This window comes from Diadema setosum, chromosome 12 (genome assembly GCF_964275005.1).
Source record: "Diadema setosum chromosome 12, eeDiaSeto1, whole genome shotgun sequence".
NCBI classification, from domain to species: domain Eukaryota; kingdom Metazoa; phylum Echinodermata; class Echinoidea; order Diadematoida; family Diadematidae; genus Diadema; species Diadema setosum.
In genome coordinates this window covers 29,878,991-29,904,805 of record NC_092696.1, presented here as the reverse complement: position 1 = coordinate 29,904,805, position 25,815 = coordinate 29,878,991, and the positions used below count along the sequence as shown (strand labels likewise).

General features: G+C 37.8%; 1 protein-coding gene across 1 annotated transcript; it reads left to right on the top strand.

Moving 5' to 3' along the window:
- Positions 1 to 63: 63 nt before the first annotated feature.
- On the top strand, positions 64 to 25,815 carry LOC140235861 (uncharacterized). The gene is made up of 9 exons (XM_072315859.1): positions 64 to 136; positions 4,048 to 4,359; positions 6,801 to 7,142; positions 7,890 to 8,021; positions 9,181 to 9,255; positions 9,646 to 11,192; positions 12,095 to 12,256; positions 21,148 to 21,327; positions 25,576 to 25,815. The coding sequence occupies exons 1-9, from the start codon at positions 64 to 66 to the stop codon at positions 25,813 to 25,815; spliced, it is 3,063 nt and encodes a 1,020-aa protein (XP_072171960.1).

The window sequence follows — 25,815 nt, the reverse complement described above, 5'->3', positions numbered from 1 at the left end:
ATCATTACGTGTATTCAATTAATTTTCGATTGTTATCATTATTTCAATATTTGGCTACCTGTGATGGATAGAAGATACTCCCTCGTTCTCCTGTTAACATTGACTACTACTGTGTTCCCCGGCCACTATGGCGAAGGTAAGCGCTTGGACCTGCTATTACAATGATACTGCACTGCATAGACACTAATCGCTCGTTAAGTAATTAGTGCACCATGTCCTGTTTCTGCAGTAGTAAAATGATATAATTTTCCTACTTTTATCTCGCTATGTCCACGGACGTCCAGTCTTGATAAAAACAAGTCTACAACTACAAGTTTTTTAATGAGAAATAATTTTTTAGGCAATTTCATTTGCGAAATGCAGGTGTTTTACAATAGAATACATATAATTAAGGAGGTCAAAGATTGTGAGAGGCAATATATTTTTTTATCACTTTTCGTTCATTGTTTCAAAAGCCCCGTGCCTTTAAATAAGGCTAAAATGGGGATACGATACTTTTTGTAAAGTTACCATAAAAAACTGCCTGATGTCTTTTTACTCCATGTGTCATCATAATCTGACAAATCATAAACATCCAACTAGACCGTATCGATAACCATAAGTTGCTTTATTGCAGTGACGTAAACATCACGTGGTGATTATGTTACTTGACTAATAATTTCAAACGTTTGCACAGCTTGCGTTTATTTTCTGAATGTGATAACGTATACGAATTGTTCTGTAAGACCTTTTTTTTTTCAGGCACACTTCCATTTTGCGGAATTAAAATGGAGGCACCCAACAAAAAGAGATAATTAAGCAGGTCAAAGATTGCGAGAAGAAATCTATTTTGTTATTACTTTTCGTTCACTATTTCAAAAGCCCCGTGCCTTTAGATAAGGCTAAAATGGGAATACGATACTTTTTGTACAGTTATAATCAAAAACTGCCTGATGTCTTTATACTCCATGTGTCATCATAATTTGACAAATCATAAGCATCCAACTAGACAGTAAGAAACTCCAATAGCATTTGCTAGACAGCTATCCATACAGGTCCAAGTTTCTGCAACTTCCTTTTTATGGACATCAAATATGCGCCTTCATTGAATTCGTTTAAAACAAGATCGAAACTGTTTCTTTGGATAAAATGATGCTATAGAAAAAAAAAAATTATCATGTATTTTGTAATCACGTCATTTTTTTTTCTTCCCAGGCTGGCTCCGCTTTTATAATACATCCCATATCGCATTCCATCTTCATTTTACTTCCCGCTCTGTATACCTGCTTTCACAGATAGATACATTGTAGCCAACTCCGCTGCCAGCAGTTCAGTATGCCATCTTTGCAGGTGCTTTATACGATTCACTGTCCTGGTATGGCTAATCGTCTCGTGGGCTTTGACGACTTATTTATGCATCAATCTAGGCTATTTTGAACTCTGGTCTCTTTCTTCAATAGTTTCTGTTTCTTCTCTTTTTTCTTTTCTTTTTTTTTTGGGGGGGGGGGGGCGAATCCCTTTTCTTCATAATAATTATTTGATACCCTCTTCCCTCATTTTCTGCGCTCTTTATAGTTGTAAGCCCGTCACGTATCCCTTATTTCTCCTTCCCTCTCCCAGCACCATCTTTTGAGTCGGTGCCTCTATTTTCATTCCGCAGAATCGAAGTGTGTCTGAAAAAAAGTCTCACAGATCCATTCGTATAAATTATCACATTCAGAAAATGCATGCATGCTGTGCAAACGTCTGAATCATTAGTCTAGTGATATAGTCACCACATAATATAAACTTCACTGCCATAAAAACAACTTGTTCTTATCGAAAAATTTGGTAACAAATAACTGTCACGTATTTTCTCGTCCCTGTTGTCCTGATACACTTACACTGTTCGCTTACAGAGTAGATTTGATTTTAATTATGCTACATCTCTACTTCTCTCTGTTTCTCTATATTTTCGTAGTCTTTTCACGGTCCCATTTTTTTTCTCGAAATTGTTCTGTCGAGGTTCGCTGGCTCTTTTTTGCCTTTCTGTCCGTTGTTTTTTTTTTTTTTCTTGTTATGTTCTCATTCTGTCTTGTCTTTAAGTCTTTTTCTATTATTGTCGTCGTCCCAGTCTCGTTTAACGTTTATTCGCGTGTGTACGTGTGTCTGTTTGTTTGTTATTTAATGATTTTCAATTGAATATTCATGGTGCTTCAACTGTGAATTATAAAACTATTGATGGTAATTAGGATTTATTTGTTAACATGTCGATAACTTTACGATTTTTTTTTCCGGACAATATTTTGACTTTCTGTTGAGGACACTGTTGGTTAATTTCTAATCGTTACATCCTATCTTTATGATCACCCTAAGCAAATGGCTGAGAAGAAAACAATGTTATATGTGACCCTGCACCTCAAAACAAACAAAAAGTCGCCAGACATGAATTTTTAGTTAAGACCATATTCTGAAAGAGCAGACTTTAAGCTTTAAAATGATGTATAACTCAAATCAAATGGACTCTCCTAACCTATCTAAATATTGGAAAGAAAGCACAAACTCAGGAAAAGTGTGAACTGAGAAAAGAGGCTCTGAAGTATACAGTGTCTATTCAAGCGCTTAATCTTTACTAATCTGTGCTGGCTGTGCGACGAATGGGACAAAAAACAGGAAGTAAACCACCAGAGTAACAACAATGAAGGGATTATCAGATTAAACTGAAATTAAGCATGCCTCATTAACACATTCTGTCTATAATTAATGCTAACTTTCAAAGCAGTAGCACTATCTTTTCAAAAGTTATTAGAGTTGAAAGTGAAGAGTGTGGACAAGGTTTTTCAGAAAAGAAAAAGGGATTCTACAGACACACCTAATCACACTTTTCTACCAAAAATGTTCGAGATAAACTGCTAAAAAAACACACTTTCCAGCCCGTTTTATGATCCCAAATTGTAGCATTATGTAAAAGAAGACCCGCTCTTTAAGAAAATATGAAAAAGTCAAGTTCGGCTAGGTTGACCCATTTCACTTATTTTCAGTCCTCACGCAAAATCAGTGTGTGCGACTTTATGTTCGTTTTGAGGTGCAAGGTCACATATGTTCATTAAGACAACATCGATTATTTTGATTGAGGCTATCAAAGATTTTTTAGTTTCCATTCTCTCGGACAAAATATTTTAACTTCACCTTTAAAATATGTCTCAACTCATCCTCAGTTTTAAACCTTTAGTTACGTATGGGTAAGGAAATTTTCATCTGTATAGCCTTTACATTTGAATAATTGGAAGCGTAAGAAGGACATTGAGTGAACAACTTTTCGCTAGTAATACAAGACAAACTGGGGTATCAAAATAAGCAAAAGCAAAAAAAAATTAAACTAAAAACTACAACAAAAAAAAACATTCTGATCTTCTTGCTGCACCTCCCCCACTTTCTGGGGGAGAGGGCATGAAGACAGGTATTATGCTTACAATGAATTTAAAGCTGAAAGTCACATGTAAAGTTTAAAACATGTACAGTGCACTCCCGTTACAACGAACACTGTTATAACGAAATTTCGTTACAACGAAGTAAATCTTCTGGTCCCAAAATTATCACCATTAAAGTCTATGGCACAAAAATCGCTTATAACGAACACGGTTATAGCGAAATTTTCGTTATAACGAAGTCTTTTCCGAGCGCCACAGACAAAGAAAAAGAAAAGAAATGTGCTCCGTTATAACGAAATGCGAATTGCTTTCGAAAATACGTAGCGGAACAAGCATTTATAGCGTCTCTGCATGGGTGAACGCTTCACACCACTGTGTGTTCGCTCCTTGTGCCACACACACTTTCTGAGTGGAACTTGCGTTTATTATTGTAATACAGTTATCCCATCACATTTCACATAACTTTCCAGTGTATGATGAGTATTCAGCAAACATAATGTGATATATATGCGTGGTTTCCTTGTTTTCGTTATATATTGTATTTGTTCGGTTATAACGAAATTTCGTTATAACATAAGAAAAGCGCCGGTCCTGAGCATTTCGTTATAACGGGAGTGCACTGTATACAATCACGCGAACTCAAATTTCTGCCGTATAGCGTCAGTGGTAGGTACTGCCCCCAACGTTAAAGGATGGAAAGGAGAAGACGTGCTGTTGCGGTGTGACATCAAGAAGGAGCCTCTCGTTGTACAGTGGGTCAAGGAGAAAATCTCAGATCAGCAGCAGAGGACGGCGAAAGCTGAATTCATCGATGGAGAATTTTTTAGCAGGGAGGAACGGTTCGACATGGACAAGAACTTCAGCCTTGTCATCAGCAGCTTGGAGGTGGCAGATGAGGGTCGTTACTATTGTCTGGTGGTGCTGAAGAATTCCCCAAGTTTTGAAAATTCCACTGTCGTGACGATAAGCTGTAAGTAACATCTGTCTCATTTCATGTCGTTATTACTGAGAGGGGAAAGCTATAATATGAATTAGGGAAAGAGAATAAGCTTTGACACTCAAGCTATCTGAAAAGAAGGAGACCAAAAGGACATGTCAGTGATAGTTCGTCACAACATCATAGTGTGATATTGACTATAATGCTAGCAATTAAGCCAATTTCAAGAATAATCGTGGTGGTGAATAACTGAGACGGAATGCAATCAAACCGTTTGCTTTAAAGAAATATAACATGACACATTAAGTATATCAATGTTATTAGTCAGAGCATGTTTACGTAATATTGCTCATTTTTTTCACAAGAACAATTTACCTTCCAATTGTTTCTTTTGATACAGCATGACATTACTTATTAGAATTGCTACAATGACATATCTGAGACTGTTTTCATATCACAAGTTTCACAGCAAACAGAGAAATCAAGATAGTAGAGACAACTATGTAAAAGAAATATAATAGTTTTGTGTCAGAGAGGAAGGTTTACATTTGAAACAATTTTTAGCAAAGAGACATTGTATCCTTTTTTGGTGTCATAGCAACTGTCCTATTTGTGACCCTGCACCTCAAAACAAACAAAAAGTCGCCAGACATGAATTTTTAGTGAAAAACATATTCTGAAAGAACAGACTTTAAGCTTTAAAATGATGTATAACTCAAATCAAAAGGACTCTCCTAACCTATCTAAATATTGGAAAGAAAGCACAAACTCAGGAAAAGTGTGAACTGAGAAAAAAGGCTCTGAAGTACAGTGCCTATCCAAGCGCTTAATCTTTTCCAAACCGTGCTGGCTGTGCGATGAATGGGACAAAAAACAGGAGGTAAACCACCAGAGTAACAACAATGAAGGAATTATCAAATTAAACTGAAATTAAGCATACCTCATTAACACATTCTGTCCATAATTAATGCCAACTTTGAAAGCATTAGCGCTATCCTTTCAAAAGGTATTAGAGTTGAAGGTGAAGAGTGTGGACAAGGTTTTTCAGAAATGAAAAAGGGATTCTAAAGACACACCTAATCACACTATTCTACAAAAAATGTTCGAGATAAACTGCTAAAAAAACACACTTTCCTGCCCGTTTTATGATACCAAATTTTAGCATAATGTAAAGGAAGACCCGCTCTTTCAAAAAATATGAAAAAGTCAAGTTCGGCTAGGTTGACCCATTTCACTTATTTTCAGTCCTCACGCAGAATCAGTGTGTGCGACTTTATGTTCGTTTTGAGGTGCACGGTCACATTTGACATATTATTACGTTAAAGATAATCCGAAAAAAACTGTTTCTACAAAGGCGTTACCATGGCAACCGCCAAGTTTCAAACAAAGTCAGACTTTTGTTGACTGCGTTTTCTATGACAAACTAAATTTTCACTTGTAGAAGATATATTCAGACAGGTTCAGTCACTTGTCTCAGATATGCTTTTCGCATAACTGGATGTAAGTAACTGGTCCGTACGTGGTTTCACCTAGCCGTTACTTAGCAACAGGGTGAATGCAACTGTAATAGTATTGTATTTGAACAGTGTATTATTACACAGTGAAGGAGGAGTCTTTCTATTTCTCTCTCTCCTGTTCTTTCTAACCATCTTTCATTATCGCTGTCCCCTTCTTCTGTTTTTATTTCTTTCTTAGCATCACAGTATCATGTGTAAATGACCGTACATGTTTTGTTGTGTAACTGATTTGTTGTGTAAAGCTAGTTTGTTTTTCCTGTAGTTCAGTAAGCCGACAGTTGGTTGAAACTTTTTGTCTATTTATTTGTGAACGATGCCCCAATATTAAGGTCGGCTTACTAGGGATCCTCCTGTATGATACCTTGATTTTTTATTATCATTATGTCTCTGTTCTTCGTCACAATGATTTGATTACCTGTCATGTGCAAAATCATCCATGAATTATTATGAACCATTCTGAAAGTGATCAGATTTGATTATATTGTACCATACGGAAACAATAAAACTGAATGAAATGAAAACGAAACGTCTCTTCATATTACTAGCTTTATAACTACACCCTGAATAATTGTTTGTCTTCCTGTTTCATTTTGTTACGCTGTTCTTTTTTGCGTTTATCATATTACTTATACATTTTTACGTATATAAACAGTGATTTTGATATTAAGTCATAAAGGTACTATAGATGTAATCATCCTAAATTCTAAATTCAATTGTAAACATATGTGTTTTGTTTATATTGTGTTATGATTCTATTGACATAATTATGTTTCTTTATTGTTCAGGTTTTAGTCTCATTTGTAAAATAGCAAATCCAAAGAATAAACAACTCTTCGTTACATCTACGCTAAATATCAGGTGATATTATGTCATGTCAGTTATTTGCCGAGTAAAGATTAGGATACGTATATAACATGTATGTCAGTTCAAAATAATTTTCTTTTTTTTCCCCCCTAGCGATGGCATCAGGACACACGATTGAGGAGTGTGCTGATAGAAGTCAATTTCCTCAAAGCCGGTGTACATACCAATCTCCCTCCAACATCCCTTCTTTAAATCTTACATGTGTCGTGAGTGGATTCAAACCTAACATTTCCATGCTATGGACCGAGGAGTCGGGAAAGACACTGATTTCCGTGGTTTCACAACAGACAACACTTTCTGATGGCACATACGAGAGGTTCGAGACAATCATTGTTTCAGCCAATCACGGAACAGAGCAAACCTTCATGTGCGTTGCTGCCGGTGACTCACTGAATGGAACGTCGACCCGAGAAATCACAGTTCTGCCTTTATCAGGTTCTTGAAATGTTGCCAATTTTAAGTTCCTGAATAATAAGTGGCAAACAATTATTGATATTACTTTAAACAATGTTCTTGTTGAGATTTGCAACGTGGAAGTATAATTCGCTCATTCATGTTTTGAGCAAAGTAAATTTTCCGCACATAAGTGTCTATTTTACTGTTTTCCAATTCCATTTGTACTATAAGAAAAAGATGCATTCAAGAGAAATGTTAACCAATTTCAAAGAATGCAAAGTAGGAGGACAAAAAGAGAACAAAGAAGAAGAAGAAACTTACTTTTTGTTTTGTTCTTTGTTTTTGTTTTTGTTTTTGTTTTCGTATGAAGTGTAGGCCTTGTTTGCCAAGTGCCGGTCTCTTGACCTTTTTACCTAATGTTAAGCTGACAGGCTGTATGAAAAGTCACCTATGTGACTCATGGACCTGGACTTTTTATCAGTATCGAGCTCTTTGGCCGTATGACTCGTGGGTGTCGGTATGATAGGATCATTGAATCATCAAGTGTGTCCTTTGAGTAATTTTGTCATTATAGTGATGATATGTATTCAGGCAATCAACCACTTTGTTTTCATTATCAAACATATTCTTTCACACACACACACACACAGACACACACACACACTCAAACACATATACTAAAGTATTAACTTTGTATTGTATATCTAAGTATTCATATGTGTTTATTTTACTGTCTTCTAAATGGAGTAATGAATGAAAACGTGTTTCATTTGTGTCTCTATCAAGTTTCAGGAAAACGGGTTAATTTGGGTCTCATCATTGGACTCACCATTGGTGTGCCTGTTGTCATATTCATCCTATTTCTCACTTTTGGGAAATATTTGCAAAGCAAACATCCGGACTACCTACCTCGTAAAGGTATTGGTTTATTTTCTTTAAGGTTAGATATTTGCATTTGTTGCGTTAATGATTATGCGCGTGTGTGTCTGTGTGTACGTATGTGTGTGTGCATATAAGTGTGTATTTCTTTGTTTTTATATATGATTTTCCATAGTTTTGATACAAAATAAATGTTAAAAACCCATTACTTATACATGCACTAGTCAACATTACCGAGACCGAAAAATTGTCCCATGTAAATATAACTTCCAAATTTATTATCAGCGATTATCTCTCTATGTCAAATAAAATAAATAATTTTTCATGAAGTAATGGATCATACCACACATCGAAAGCGTATATTCTTGAGAGAATCTGGTAGTGAAAAGAGGGGAAACGAGAAAGATGTTGAAAATAAGTTATGCCCCTGATATACTCTATATGTGACCCTGCACCTCAAAACAAACAAAAAGTCGCCAGACATAAATTTTTAGTTAAGACCATATTCTCAAAGAGCAGACGTTAAGCTTTCAAATGATGTATAACTCAAATCAAATGGACTCTCCTAACCTATCTAAATATTGGAAAGAAAGCACAAACTCAGGAAAAATGTGAACTGAGAAAAGAGGCTTTGAAGTACAGTGTCTATTCAAGCGCTTCATTTTTACCAAACCGTGCTGGCTGTGCGATGAATGGGACAAAAAAAAAAAACAGGAAGTAAACCACCAGAGTAACAACAATGAAGGGATTATCAGATTAAACTGAAATTAAATATGCCTCATTGACACATTCTGTCCATAATTAATGCCAACTTTCAAAGCAGTAGCACTATCTTTTCAAAAGTTATTAGAGTTGAAAGTGAAGAGTGTGGACAAGGTTTTTTCAGAAATGAAAAATGGATTCTAAGACACACCTAATCACACTATTCTACCAAAAATGTTCGAAATAAACTGCTAAAAAACACACTTTCATGCCCGTTCTATGATACCAAATTTTAGCATAATGTAAAGGAAGACCCGCTCTTTAAGAATATATGTAAAAGTCAAGTTCGGCTATAGGTTAACCCAATTCACTTATTTCAGTCCTCGCGCAACATCAGAGTGTGCGACTTTATGTTCGTTTTGAGGTGCACAATCACATATGAAAATTATCATTTATAGTGACGCTCTTGTTGTTATTGATGATGATAATATTTCAGGATGTGGCTGGAACCCCTGCTGGCGAAGACCAAACATACCAGAGCGATTTCACGAGGAAGAAGAATTAATGCCGAGTAAGGAAAATACGTTGATAATCACAATTTTATTCGTTGTCTTGAAAAAGCGCATTATTCTTTTATGCACAGTGACTTTTATATTTTCAAGGTTATACAACTCAGCTCTACATACTTTGTACAATGATACAGCTGTATTGTGTAACACGGTTATTAGAAAAAAAACACCGATATTTCATACTACATGCATGCCTTCTTTTTTCTCTCTCCCTCCCTCTCTCTCTCTCTTCACCCTCTCTTTCTCTCTCTCTCTCTTCACTCTCTCTCTCTCTCTCTCTCTCTGCATGTTAATATCCCTACGTGTCCGCGGGTATTTACGTACACTCTTATATTTATAATATTGATTGTATGTCTTTTTTCTTTTTTCTATCATGTGGTTTCTCTTCTAAGAACCACCATCGCTTACAGAGGAACAGATACAGCAATGTAAGGAAGATCTGAAAGAGTACTACCGTGTGTCACGAAGCAAGGTCATGGTGGATCCACTCAACTTTATGGAACGTGTTGAATTGGATGATATTCATACGAATTTAAGTATAATAAAAAAAAGTAGCAAGCATAAGACACACATAACATACGACGATCTTCTGGTCTTTCTAAAAAACAGTAAAGAGGGATATCTTTCGAAGCGACTTCTGATCCAAGGTGAGGGAGGTGTCGGTAAAACAACATTTTGCGCTAAGATTGCCTGGGACTGGTGTCAGGGACGGATTCTCCAAGATCTGGACATGGTGCTCCTAATACCTCTTAGAGATATTAAGAACGCAATAAGTATCGGTGGTATAGTCAAAACGTACCTCTCGCATTCAAATACGGCAACAAAGACGAAGATAGATGACTATATCTCAACAAATCTGAGTAGGATTCTCATTATATTTGACGGTTTCGACGAGTTTGACGAAAAATTAAGTGAAACGAGCAGCAGTGAAATCATTCGCATTCTACGAAGAGAGCAATACAATTCATGCAAAGTAATTGTGACAACACGCCCTTGGAGGACAAATGAATTCATGATGGACAAGAGTCTTTCCGAAACTTACACTTTTCTAAACGTCGAAGGATTTAACGAGGAGAATTTATCGACTTATATTATGAGGTACTTTCGGATTAGAGAGAAGAACAATCTTGCAGAAAGCTTAATCAGCTTTATGCAGGAAAATGATGTCATCCGGTCAAACATGGCCCCGTTTCCTATTTACTGTGCCATGCTTTGCCTCATGTGGAACGACTTCAGTGAAGAAAGACGGAGAGAACTGCAAAAATTGCACACTTTCTCCCAGATTTGTGGAGAAATGATCTCTTTCCTAAAACAACACTACGCATCCAAAATTTGTGTAAATCTACAGAATCAGAATGTTGTTGAACATTTAAAGGAAGCTGGAAGGGCAATTCAAGAAATAGGTGAGATAGCGTTAGATGGTTTATTTGACAGGAATCTTTCATTTCCTGAAGAACAATTCAGAGAGTGTCACGATGCCATGCTCACATGCTGCAGAGTGGGTGTTTTGACTATGGAAAAAGATGTCATCACAAGGGGACGTCGGCGCGATGTCAACATTTCATCTTTGGTTACATCAACTGTTTCTTTTCCCCACAAACTGTTTCAAGAATACATTGCAGGGGTATATATTGAGTATTTATTCGACAATGACCGTGTTAAGTACGATAAGGTGAAAGACAAACTTCTTAGTCGACCTGGGGAGTTCCGCTCCGTACTCTACTTCACGTCAGCTTTAGGGAATGAAATCGGTCTGGATATCATTAAGGGCCTGGCGAAGTCTTCTTCTCAACGTGATTTCTGCGTTGACGTTGCGTTTGAGTGTCACACTGAGGAGGCAACAAAGGCAGTGGGAGAACAATGGAATGAATACCTACTATGGCATTCACCAGAACACTTAGTGTCAGGAGTGGTGTTCATGGTGCGCTACAACCAAGTGGTGAGTGACACAACTTGAATATTGATTTGAAATATGTCAGAAAATATAATGTCGAACGAAAATAACATTCCTTGTGTGTGGGGGTGTGTGTTTGTGTGTGTGTGTTTCCCCTGTGTGAATTTGAGTGCATAATCTACAACCTCAACAGCTTTATTAACATTCTTTTTAGACCTGGAACAGGCCCTATTATTTAGGGAAATCGTTTTTATATAACATTCTGTGCAATTGTATCAACGTTTTAAGTATTATTGTTATGTAAAATAATTGCCCTCCTCGCATGATACATTATGATGACTTAATGTGTAAGTTTAATCTGAATTGCCATGACACTTATTTCATGTCTTGTTATCAATCAGAACGTTTGGTGGTAAATTGTATGAAACGTTTTTCGTCGTGGCTTTTAGAAAAAAAAAAAAAACATGTTATGAGGAGTCAAGCAAAATGTTCTTATTGCAAAATAATTGAACTCGACGGAGTTTCAACGTCTACTGAAATGAGACCCTTTGCGAGAGTTGCAGTTGTCAAACTGCCCTTTATAGTAATCATCCAACTTTGGCTATAATAAAGACGCCGTGTATATTAAAGGGAGATGTCACACTGAGTATCGTGCATAGTGTTTTGAACATACAGCCACTTAAGGGCACCAAACACGAGTATTGATGTAATGCAATCATATTCATCGCCCCTCTACCTTTCTCATCGAACTGAAAATGCATTCTTTCCTTCCCGAGTTGTGATTAGTGAAATGACGATATGAGTAGAACGTGTATAGAATGATCTTTTTTTCTCTCTCTCTCTCTGTGAGTTTCAAACCTCCAGTCAACTGCGAGTACTTTATCAACCTTATTCGTTTGTGAATAATTTATTTCCTCTATACTGTCAATTCATGTTCGTTCTATCAGCAATCGCTAGATATGAACGCAGTGAAGTGCGGAAGAACTGTGTCACGTGACTTGGCGGAGGGCATGTGCTCCAGCAGTGTACTCCGTAAGGTATGTCTATGTCGCTCACAATTTCACGTGGAATTCTACAAGATCCTCCGGGCAGAGGCTTCAAACTGTCTGGTAAGAACTTTCATGTATTATCATGATCTACAACACATGTCTTTATGTACAGACTACAGATGAAGTGTTACTAAGACATAAAAGAGGAAATACATTAAATGGATGATAATAAAAAATGTAAAGAAAGCAATCTTAGGTGCAAACAATGTTTCCTTGCAGAAAAAAAAAATCTCAAACAAAGAATCCAAGTTACATCTGAAAATATATAACGATCATGTTAATTGTAGGTGTTTTTAAATATATATATATATATATATATAGATATATATTGTGACCATCATCACTGATTAAGAGGGAAGATCCTTAACCAGTCACGAAGAACATAATGTGATCTAAATTATAGTATGCAAGTTTGAGTGAAATCAATTAGGTCGACTTGTATAGAATAAAAACATCGTTAAAAAATATATGGAATGTTTCTAGATATACATTCACCGCAAAAGTGATGTTGAGGGTATCAAATCAACACAAATCGACATGCATTTAGACTTCAGGGGCCCTTTAAGATGAAGGATTATCCCCATTTTTGGCTGCAAGATCTTCAACTCTCCCTCCCTCCCCCTTCCAAACAAAAGACAAATGCGCTCAAAGCATTGCGGTAAACTAGGACTATGTAGTCACTTTCTGTAGACGCAAAAGGCAACACAGAAACAAGGCTGCAATAATAGATTATGGTCAATAAAAAGGCGCACCTGGCATCCTTTTTAACGCCATCATCATTATCGTCAACTAAGCATGTTATTAGAATTAATTGAGTAATATATTTTCCCATCTTCTTTGTGACCAACAGCAATAAGCCCTCAACATTTTTTGTCCTTGCTAAGTTTGCTGAATATCCTTGCCAAGATATACACGAAATGGAAACTAGGATATGATCTACCTTAATAATTTGTGTAACGAATGACAATCAGCCCGCAAAGTCAGTGCAAACCATGTCATTATAATGTAGGGTTCTAGAGGAGCCTTTACAGGCCCGTTTTCACTCAATATAAAGCTGCTACAAAGATGGAGAGGAAGGAAGGCTTCTATGAGATCGGCGTCCGGGGACATGTAGGCGAAGGTACCTCTCCATCTAAGAGTGCCACACAAAGTTGACAATTACATTCGAAACGCCTGACATATATTCCGCCTCAAAGCGTATATGGGTCAGCATTTTGAACGATGTACAATTGAGCCAAAACAAGGCAAAATTCAAAAAGTAGGAAATCCTCCAAATTATTCATCTTACCTGAAAGAGTATAACTCAAGCTTTAATATGAACCCAATTATACTAGGATTTTCCCAGAGGAACAAGTTTTTATTCACCGCTGAAGTTTACCATGTCCAGAGCAGCGAACGTCCGTGAGGAATAGTACAGCACATACACTTGAATACCATTTAACATAGTTTGCAAAGATCTGATTCAGTTCAAAATCCTAACAAAATATCTTAAGGGATATGTGTACGTGCTTGCAGAATATCAAGCTTGTACTCTTAACCTGCACGTAATGGTAGACAGCTGATGATTTAACTAAATTCGTCGTTTCTGTTGAAATATTGCTCTTCCGCTAAACACTTTCTCCACTTTACGCGCATTTTACAGAAACTCAATATTTTGACCTCTTATTTCACTATCCCATACTTCAGTCCCCACTCCCAAATAATAACATACCTTTTTAAGATGTATCTGATCTAGTTAGTCTCTATAACCCAACGAACATAGCATAGTTTTCATCACGGAGGTTCGCATGTAGCTCACGGACGTTCGGAACAAACAAGATGCAGCTCTCTTGAGTTGGAAATGCATTCTTCTCACAACAAACAGCAATTTCATGTCGAGAACTAACTCCTCTGCAAAATCCTGAACAGATATTACCAATTCTCAATCATATAAGCTTGTTTATCTTCTCATACTGAGGAATCAAAGAAAACAATTTTTCCATCTCTCGTAAATGAACGTACAAACGTACGTGTAATCTCAATGACGTAGTCCATCCTTGAGAACGAATATATTTATCAAAATTTCGTTACCATGAAGTAAAGATTCAGGTCCTAAATTTGTTATCTAAAGTCTACAATGCAAAATTTGCTTATAACGAACAAGGTCACAGCTAAAATTATGACAAAGAATTAACATAGAAAGACAACAGAAATGTGCTCCGTTATAGAAATACGAAGTTTAGCTGGGGAGGGCAAACGAATACATTGGGAAGAAATCCCTCTATGTTTGCCCCTTGTTTTGCACACAGTTACCGAGGAGAATTTGTATTATTACATTAGTCAAAAATGATAATAGATTCGATATTGCGAAGTTTCGTCATAACAAGACACAATAAGTCCATATTACTTGGATGGATGTTTGTGACTTCGATATTATACAATATGGTTTGTTATAACAAACATTTTGTAGTGCGTCATTTCGGAGGCTTGTTATTCATACAGTTTGTCACTGCTACGAAAATTGATAGAGTTCGTATAATTATGAAGCTTTTTTTATTCGGTAAATGATAGGAATCTCCGAAGGTTAATCGAAAGGTTTATTAATTGGAACATGAAAAATCATATTCGCTTATACAAATGTGGAGAAACAAGTTAACAACTAAAATCCTCCAAATTTCAAAACCTCATAATAACCGTTTTCACCTAAACAAATATCAGGCCCTTTCCACTTTTAGAAGAACGGACTTAAAATAACTATCCTTAATATTTATTTTTCGGACTAACAAACTTTTGGAATAAGAAAATCCTTAATAACAAACCTCCTTAAATAACTACAAACTTCTTTTTTTTTTCATTTTCGGAATAACAAACCTTTGGACATCGGAGCAACGAATCTTAGGAAGAGCGAACGTATCAAAGTGCAACCTTAAACCTATTCTTAATCATTACTTTTTTAACATGTGTTTTCAAAGTAAGCACAAAAGCACAAACAAATTGACGATCTCTCTGTCTCTTAAATGTAAAATGAAAAAAAAAAAATCTTGGAAAGAATTACAAATGAACATTGCTTTTCATTGATGAGTATAAAACAACACCATGTGATGATAAGCGGAGGATTTGTGTGTTTTCATCAGACAATAATTGTATACTGCATTATTTTTGTTCGCTTGTGACGGCATTTCGATGAATAAAAAAACATAAACAAACAAACAAAATCTTCTCCAGAGGAATTTGGTACAACGGGAGTGCACTGGCAATTCTTTTCTCTGTGTGTTGGAGCTCGATCCCTTCTCTGTTTCTCAGTCATTTTTATTCAACTGCTTCCACGTCTTTTTGAAACTTTTCCATTTTTTATTCAACACATGCCCATTACAGACTTCTTCCGTCATTATCCTGCATGTGATTACATAGCACTTTTCGGGTTTGTTTTGGTTTATTTTGTTTTGTTTCTGTTTTCTGTTTGGTCGCAGCATGTCCAGGCTATTGAGGGAATGAGAGAAAAATCGTCATGAAGAGAAAAATAGGAATGAATTAAGGCATTTAATATAATGACAATTACAGCGAACGTCCGTTATGGGGGCCAAAACTGGATGTGTTCTGTTTGAGACGGCAGCTACCATACTCAAAAGATAAACACTTGGCGCACCTGTCACTAAAAAGTGGCACTGATCCTCTTTCTCCTACTATGTAATCCATTAACTTATTCTACCAACGAACATCCGTGACCAAAACGTTTTCCTTTTGTTATTACAAGTAAATTGAGTGCTGAACATTATTCACTTTCGGGTATGAGCGGCTCGGTGATTTGGTAATATTTTCAACTAACATTAACTTTATGTGCAGTGATATATTTGTAATTATCAGCAATTTCCTTTCTCGGACAGAACGTCCGTGAGCAAAACTTTCAGAACCTGTAACAGTACAAATTGTCTCCAGATCCTCATTAGAAAGAAATTTAAATGCACAGAAATTACAGATTACGCAAAATTCCATTTTCCTATAACTTTGTTTTCAGTGTTTAGCTGTTTTTGTATAATTAGAGGGAAAACAAGCGTAAAATTGTGACTAAATTTTCAACTGTTTCTTCATCATGATCACATAACGCCTTAAAAATTCTGAAACTACTGCCCTAAACTCATTATTTACTTTGTAAAACTTTATTTGTCGCTATTGGAGCTAAAAGTTTTAAAGAATACAGGACATTTTCGGGACAAGTTATCCCTATCGAAGGGATTGCATACGTCACGGACTTTCGCTGGAATTGTCACGGACGTTCGTTCTACTGATAGGGTCATGTTCCCGGACGGATAACTAATCGGCAGAGAGTACCTAGCCTTCCTAACTCTTTCAAAAATTTGAAAAGGTATTGTCAATGCAAATTATAAGAAATTTGACATCCTTACAACATATGTATTGCACAGAGGGGGATCAGGAGGTGAATTTTCAGAGAAAATATTAATTATTTGCTTGGTTTTCGGTGAATTGCATGGTCCAAAAACTGCGGACAAGCCTCAGTCCGCTCCAAACATAACATTTAGCTACTCGGCTAGAGAGCCAAATGTAAAATGCACCTTCGTCATCAAAGCAAGATGGTTTCCCACTCGAAAACGTTGTAATCATCACGGACGTTCTTTTTTTCTCGGAGGTTCGTCTAAAAATATGATTTCGGTTCCTATTTGACAAAGGATGGACAGAAACTCAAAACAAACATATTATCGTGTGGCTAGATCTTAGTTGATTACGACTCAGAACAATATCACCAATAGCGTTTAATAGGATACGATCTGTATTAGAAAATAGCGGAAGCACGTCCGTGACGAAAACTGAGTATAATTTTGCATAAAAGAATATTACGTCCAATGTACAGCCAGCAGACGTACAATTTTTGCAGGATATGTTCATTAGGTGGAACACCAAATTTTCGTATACATTACAGTTGGGACAACAAAGTGGAATTTGCAGCAGCGATAGAAATAAAAGCACCACGGACGTTCGTCTGTTTACGATTTTGATATTTCAATTGTTCTCTGTGATTTTATACGTGCTCATAAAGTTCTTATAATTTTGTGGTTCATACCCATGATATGTCAGATCCAGAGCATGGTCAGATATTAGATGCCACGTACACTTAAAAATGCACATCATTAGTTTGAAAAACAAAAATTATTGTGAAAATAGCGTTTTTACCGTATTTTTACGCTGTAAGTCCTTGTCAAATGAAAAATATCAGGCAAAAGTCAACCAAACCATATGTTTCCTGAAAGGAAATTTACCAATCTTTGAGATGACGTGAAAAAATCTGGTTTCTTAGATCATCCTGGCGTGTTCTTAGGGAAAGAATGTCATAAGGTGCGAAAATTGGCAATTGTACATCGTTCAAAATTCTCACCCATATACTTCAAGCATAGCATCACATAGCGACGAGTGAACCCCCATGATGATTATGCACATAGATTATAGGCGATTGTTTACTATCATGATTAGGACACTGGACGTTCCTACTACAATGGGAAGTTATATCAGAAACCGAATGGATTATGACGTGCAATGAGTATTTCTTGTAATACCTCTTGTCGAAATGGAAACCAAATCCTAGCCTCGCCACTGTGTCCATGTATTTTTATTTATTTGTGTATTTGTTAAGTCTTCTTCAAAAGCAGGGTAGTCCCATTCAGTGCCACAAAGGCCTGCTTTACAAGGGATCCCTGCGTTGATATACATTACATTCAAGTGACATAAAAACAAGAACAAAACGAACGTGTAGAAGTGAATGAGTGAAAAATAATCCCCCCCCCCCCACTTAACCGAAATGAAAGGCAGAGTTCAAAGTCTGACGTTAATGGCGAACGATATAGTCACTATCAAACTGATGGGCGTTTAGAAGGCAATCCAGGGATAAGACAATATGCACAAAGTGTCCGTTTGGGAATTAAGTCATTTGGCAAACAGCAATAAAAATGACTTTCTTATGGGGGACTTTGATCACAATAAAAAAAAAGAAAATATCTGCGAAACCTTCAAAATTAATCACCTTTTATCATTTGATTGATTGATTGATTGATTGATTGATTGATTGATTTTATATCCGAATGTCTTTGTCATATACAAATGAAATACAAAGTCAATTGAACAAAGTAATTGAGCACAGTATAATTTGAATCTTACAGTTAAAACAAATAAATGACTAATTCAAATATTTTACTTTTTCCCCTGACACAATGCAAAATGGAATTCAACAAACTATTTTGTGTATACATTTATGCAAACACACGTTACAGTATATCTATTACTCAAAGACAAATTATGCAATTATCGGTGTAAAGAAATTCAGGAGACTATTATTATAAGCAAACGCTTGACGAGGGCAATAGCCTCAGAAATTATTGTCTATGTACAGTAGAATACAACATTTTAAGAATATAACATATAAATTACGAGTCACTAAGTGGCGATAAAGAGAATGAAAGAGAAGAATGAGGGGACAAAGTGCAGTGATGCATTGTGTAAGATGTGAAGTGTTTGAAAAAAAAATACAATAAATCTATTATGCGTTCTTCTCTGATGCTTTAGGAACGATAGCTTGTGCGTTTCCATGGTAGCATTTTCGTCATCATAAGAACGTGTAATATCAGAAAAAAACCCGTATATGTTCAACGAGTTCTCGGACTGCAAAATCATATTTGGTAAAATTGATGCTTTTGGGATGTCAATGTGAAAAATCTCATTTTTAGAGAACAACAAACACCGTCGGCAGCAACTCGATAGCATCATGACCATAGCACAACAGAAAGATGAGAGCGGGGAGAAACATTTTTCTTTTTCTCTCACGGTAAAATTCATCGTCGACGTTGCACTCGTTTTTCAGTTATGCAAAAGAATAGGAAGTTACAAGTAGGTAAGTGCCCTCATGCAAGGTCAATACAGGTGTGATATCTTTTATTCGTTATATTTTTAACCTCGTGTTTCGATATAATAAAGTCATTTTCAGGTCAAGTATCTCGCCATCAAGTAGAATGTTTTTTTTTTTTTTTAAGTTGTATTTAACTACAGTCAAATTTGTCTTCGCGGCCACCTGTCTATAGCGACCACCCGCTTATAGCGGCCAATGAAAAAATCCCCCGCACAAAATTTCTGTGTCAGACCCTTTATATAGCGTTCACCTCTGCATAACGCAGCCAGCGACCACTCATTTTGTGTCCTGAGGTGAACCTGCGTATAGCGGCCACAAATATTTAGCTGAACTGTAATAAGCCATAAATATAAGTTGGCTTTCTACTTCATTGCGTGAATTATACCGACTCCTATCTCAGTCACAACCACACAGACATGATTGACAAAATTAATTCAGCTCTTTGCCATGAAAAGCCGTCTTTCCACTAAACTTGGCTAGATCTAGGCTCTAGTAATGTCGCTCTAAATAAAGGTTACAAAGGCACAGACAGCTCCTAAAATGATATAACGGCGCAGAATTTGACAAAGATTAAATGCCATTGTATAAGGGGAATGGGGTACTTGTCTGGGTATTGTTTGTTGCTTACGTCAACTTCGCACAAACTCATTTGTAAACCCATTCATTTAAACCGGTACGAACCAGTACAGATCCTCAGGCCCGAAATGCTGTTTTAAAGATCAAAAGAACAGAAATAGGAAAAAAAGAAAACAAATAAAATGAAGCAAAAAAAAAAACACATACAGAAATACCTGCACATGCAAACTTATTCGCTCGTTTGTTTGTTGTTGTTTTTTTTTTCTTTAGAACAACGTGCGGTATTTCATGCTGTTATACAATGCAGGTGTTGCAATTCAGAATGGCCACTGACCTGTCTTTGGCGGCCACCTGTTTATGGCGGCCACTTTGGTTGTTTCCCTTCGGTGGCCGATGTAGACAGGTTTGGCTGTATCTGTACTCAGCAAGATAATTTATGTCGCCATAACGACATGTAATATCTCTTGAAGTCGAGTTGACTGTGATGATTCATGTTGCTATACGATGACATTCACATTTTGTAAAGGGTACTTCTTGAAAATAGTGTCAGTGCATCTGTGGATATACACCTATGGACGCATTTGGAAACGAATTTTGAATAACAAGATAATGTATGTCACCATGACAATTATTCTTTTTCAGGAAGCAGACTTGGAAGATGATTATTTTGTATGTCACAATGACAGCATGAGTTTGGGGAAGTCGACTTGGCAAGATACTTCAAGCAGCTATATCGGCATTATCTTTTGAGACGTTGACCTGGCATGCTGATCCTTTGAACTGCTTGCAAAGCAATTAGAGTTTATTGGATTTATATATCAGGGACTCAGATGGAAGCTTGCCAGGGAGCAGCGCACTGTACGAGTTTGACTGCATTCACAAAAAGACAGAAGTGATCAATGTACAGCGTGAGGGCGCTATTATGTGGGAGTTACTTCATGTGGAGACAAACATTGTAGATGTAGTAGAAGGAAGGACATTAGAAATGTTGCTTCGTTGTTTTTTTTTTCCTTTACAGCGCTTGTTATTTGTTTGAAAAGATTTTTTCTTGAAATTCTATTTTCTATTGTATTTAATGAACCACACGTATTTTCAGTTCAGTCGGGGAGCCTGGTTAATTCGGTATTATAATACTTCGAATAACGATGAAATATATCAGATAGTACGTTGTATACCCTGCTTGCACTTCATAGCTTCATTACAATGTTAAATTCCCCACTTAAAAACACATTACTCTAGATTAGGCAACGATAATCTGTGTTCTTTACTTTGGAGAATGCCTTCATAAAACATCTGAGAAGATGGCTGGATAGCCCATATTCAGCTACGTTAATCTGGTCTTCTATGGCGTCCAGTTAGTAGTCTACAACCCTCCTCTACAATGATCTCTTTTCTTTTTGTTTACTTATTCCTTCTTCCAAAGTTCACACCATTTCCTTAAACTCTCATTTTCAGTTTCACATTTCTTTTCCGTTATTTTCTTCAGATTGAAGATCTGACTTTAAATTTTAGCAGCGGCGATGATTGTCTAAGTCAGTCCTCGGTGGGAAAAGACTTGGCCCAATGGGTGTGTACTATGCCACGTCTTTCGAAGCTCATTCTGTGGTGCCCCTACTTACCCAACAGTTTCCTCTCAACAGTCGTCACCTTAGCATCATCATGCCAGGTAAGCCTATGTTTTATTGAAATTAGTGATTTATTGTTGGGAGATGACTGTATTTGTATTTTCGAGAAATGATAAAGAGCCTGATGTGTATTATAGGTTAATGCAATGACTCCTTTATCAAATCAATCCTATTCTATTTGATATTGACGTAACATTATTTGTAACTTCAATCCTACCTCCTCAGCATTATGACATTCAATGCATGAACGAAAGCATAGGTATGAACACTTTTCAAGCACTGACAAATGTACGGAAATTGAGTGAAAGGCGTTTCTTCCGTTATCCGGTTGGGCTTTACACATAAAGTATTTTCTTAACTGACGATACAATGTTTCGCTCCGATAAGTGCGATTATTGAATTTTTGCAATGAAACAAACATTGCACAAGCAGATAGAGAGGAGTGAGGGAAGTTGGAGAGAGAGAGAGAAATAAAAAGGGAGAGAAGGGGAGGGATATATATATATATATATATATATATATGTATATATATATAGAGAGAGAGAGAGAGAGAGAGTTCAGTGGGGGATCCCTAAATGTGGAAACGTTGTGCAGGTGTATGGCGCTGTACTATTCCCAGGAAGTAAACATTGTACACATTTTTTTTCTTTTAATAGGAAGGGATAAGGCAAAGGATATCGTTACTGAAACACAGACACACAGACACATATATGTGTGGGTGTGACGGAGAACCGTGATGTGCCTTGGTAAAACCAGGGTGGGGTGGAATAAAAGTGTCCATTCGGGACATGAGAGTTGGAGTTAGCAAACATGGCGTGAACAGTTGCAGTCATTCGGTACTGATCCAGGAATGTTTTGTCGGTGTATGACAGATATTATGTCGGTGCTGACGGGTGTTCTGTTGGTGCATGACATGTGGGGAACATGTCCGGGAAATGAACATACAAACAGGCCGTCTTTTGGTATTTCGGTGTTTGGTACATCGTTGTAATCATTGATGCCCGTTGGAGGTACAGTATGTGTAGTGTTCGCACTCATGTGAGATGTGTACACAGGGTAGCGAACGAAACAGTGTCGTTCGTACCGTTCGTAGCGGTATTGTTTACTGCGTGACATTGCACGGTATGTGTGATGGGGCTGCGTTAGCAGTGGTTGTGAATGGAAGTGCGATTCGCGAAGCGATGCGATGAGTATGTTTTGCGCACTTGTACTGGTCTTCTCGCTAGCTGAATACCAGGGTTGCATGAGCATTGATTGCTGGAAAGGAAGGGTAGGTATTATCGTTTCCTTAATGTCATTTTATCAGATTAGTATGTCACTTTCTGGTTATTTTGGTCATTATCGTTAGATGTGGCTTTACGAGGAAATTGGCCTCGAGATATACGAGTGTTTGTCCGGTCTAAATTGCTTAGACTACTCTCGTAGTTCGGTACCCAGTGGAGTGTACTGTGGAAGTTGCGTTAGCGACGTAGTCTTGAAATCTAGTCGGAAAGCTAGATGTGAATAAATCATGGCAGCCAAGTCCGATGCTGCAGAGTTTGTGAAAGACGTCACTCTTGGTAGATTGAGAGGGTTGGTGAAAGCCCAATTGATTGAGGTTGCAACTCATGTAGATGCTGATATCAGAGAGTGTAGTCGAAAGAAAGACATCTTTGCAGTTCTGGTGAAGAAGCTAGCTTGAACTGGGTGGTGCAGAATATGAACACACAGACCAGAGTGAGAGTACAGATGAGATTGAGAGTGCTGGTAGAAAAACTGCTCCAAGTACTACTACTATTGCTAAACCTAGTGAGATGAGGGTAGATTCCACACAACTAGAACTGGCTAGATTGGAGTTAGAAAAAGAAAAAATGAAGGCAGAAAATCTGAGACTCGAACAAGAGTTAACGAAACGTCAAATTGAGTTGACTCAGGCACAGGCCAGTAGCGTCCCAGGGGATAGGCCTAATGTTACTATGTCGAGACCAAAGACGCCTGACATTGCAAAAATGGCAAACACAGTCCCCCGCTTTGATGAAGAGGATGTAGACTCTTTCTTTTTCTCCTTTGAGAGAATAGCCAGGAATTTGGAGTGGGAGAAGAAGTATTGGTCTATGAGTGTACAACAAAAGCTCACAGGCAAGGCACATTCAGTAGTGTCTGCTCTCTCGGATGAGGAGGCAAATGACTATGACACAGTTAAGGAAGCAGTCCTCCTTGCCTATCAGTTAGTCCCAGAAGCCTACAGGCAAAAGTTTCGAGGATATAGGAGAGGTTCGGGACAGACCTACGTAGAGTTTCAGAGAAAAAAGGAAATCATGTTCGATCGATGGGTTCGATCAATGAAAGTGGATTTCACTTATGAAAATTTGAGAGAGACAGTGTTGATGGAGGAGTTCAAGAAATCGACACCTCCAGATCTGAGAACATATTTGGAAGATCGAAGAGTACATGATGTAAAGAGTGCAGCAGTCACCGCTGATCAGTATGAGTTGACACATAAAGTGAAAACAAAAAGTCCTGAGGGAAGGAGGAAGTTTGATCAGTTGAGAAATCCTGACACTCAAAAGTGGCACGGTAGTCATCGGGATAAAGTAAAGACTGAATCACAGAAAGAGCGCCCAAAATCGCCACGGCCTCAATACAAAGAAGTGAGATGCTTTTACTGTGGGAAAACAGGTCACATTAAGTCTGAATGGAGGCGATTGCTGGAACAGAATGAAGCAAAAGAAAAACAAAAGCAAAAAGCAACACATGGTTTAGTCCATGCAGACACACGTACACAGGACAGTTCAAATGCTGAAACAAACGAGAAACCGAACCAGACAGCCACCAATGGTTTTGTTAAGTCAAGTGTAAGTGATGAACAGCGTCATCCAAATGTGAAAAGCAGTGTCTCAAAAATGACAGATACGTGTTCAAGTGGTGTGGATGAAAAGTACAAGGACTTCATTTCCAAGGGTACAGTTACCATTGCTGAATTTAGAGTACCAGTAGTCATCCTTCGTGATACTGGAGCTACACAGTCCCTCATGGTAGGAGATGTGAAGAGTATGCCCATAGAATGTAAGACGGGTAGAAAGGTACTGATACATGATATCAACGGAGGAACGCAGGCGGTCCCTCTATTCCGGGTGAATTTGGATAGTGGACTGATTTCAGGGGAAGTGATTGTGGGAATTGTTCCATTTCTCCCTATGGATGGAGTTTCCTTTTTGCTTGGTAATGACCTTGCAGGAGGTCGAGTGAGTGTCCTTCCGGTTGTTTCTGAAGTCCCAGTGTACGAGCGGGAAACCGAAAATCTTATCGATGAATTCCCAGAAGTATTTCCAACATGTGCTATCACCAGGTTTCGAGCAAGTGAAGCAGAGCGTGAGAGAGAAGAGTCTGAAAGTGAAATTTCTCTTGGTGACACATTCTTTGGAAAGGTGACTAGTGAAGGTGAAAGAGAACAAAGTTGGGAAGAAGGTGTGTTCAGTCAGCCGGCTTTAATCAAAGCACAGATGGAAGATGAGGAGTTGTTGAAGTTGAGAGAGGGTGCATTGACTGTAGATGAGGTGAAGGGAGTGCCAGAATGTTTTTATGTAAAGTCTGGTGTTTTGATGAGGAAATGGCGTCCTCCGGACCGTCCCGCAGATGAGGACTGGACGGTTGTCACCCAGATAGTTGTTCCTCCGCCGTATCGAAGGAAATTGTACGTCTTGCACATGAAATTCCAATGTCCGGACACATGGGTGTCAAGAAGACTTTGTGTAGAATTGGAATTCATTTCTTCTGGCCCAAGATGAGAAAGGATGTGTCTGAATTTTGTCGAACGTGTCATGAATGTCAAGTGGTAGGAAAACCACAACATGCCATTAGAACTGCGCCGTTGATTCCTATTCCGGCTTTTGAGGAGCCATTTAGCCGTGTGATGATAGATTGCGTTGGTCCATTGCCGAAATCCAAATCAGGATGTCAGTATTTATTGACTGTGATGGATGTTTCCACGAGATACGCAGAAGCATTTCCGTTGAGGAGCATAACTGCTAAGTCAGTTATGGATGCCTTGTTGACTTTCTTTACTAGGTACGGGCTACCAAAAGAAATACAGTCGGATCAAGGTAGCAATTTTATGTCTCGTGTTTTTCAGGAGTTGATGTACCAGCTTGGTATTCAACAGATCAAGTCGTCTGCATATCACCCGCAATCTCAGGGGGCCTTAGAAAGGTACCATCAGACGCTAAAGACGATGTTGAAGGTCTACTGTCAGGATAATCCCAGGGACTGGGATAAAGGTATCCCTTTTCTTCTCTTCGCTGCTCGTGAAGTGCCTAATGAATCCACTGGATTCCACCCCCTTTGAGTTGGTGTTTGGGCATGAGCCAAGAGGGCCCCTGAAAGTTGTGAAGGAGCAGCTGTTGTCTGATGAGGAAGAGAAAGATTCCAATGCCTTAGACTACATTTCCATGTTCAGAGAGCGTCTTGTGAGAGCGAATGAAGTGGCGAGAGAACACGTGAAGTCTTCGCAACGGACAATGAAGGAACGCTTTGACACAAAGTATGTATGA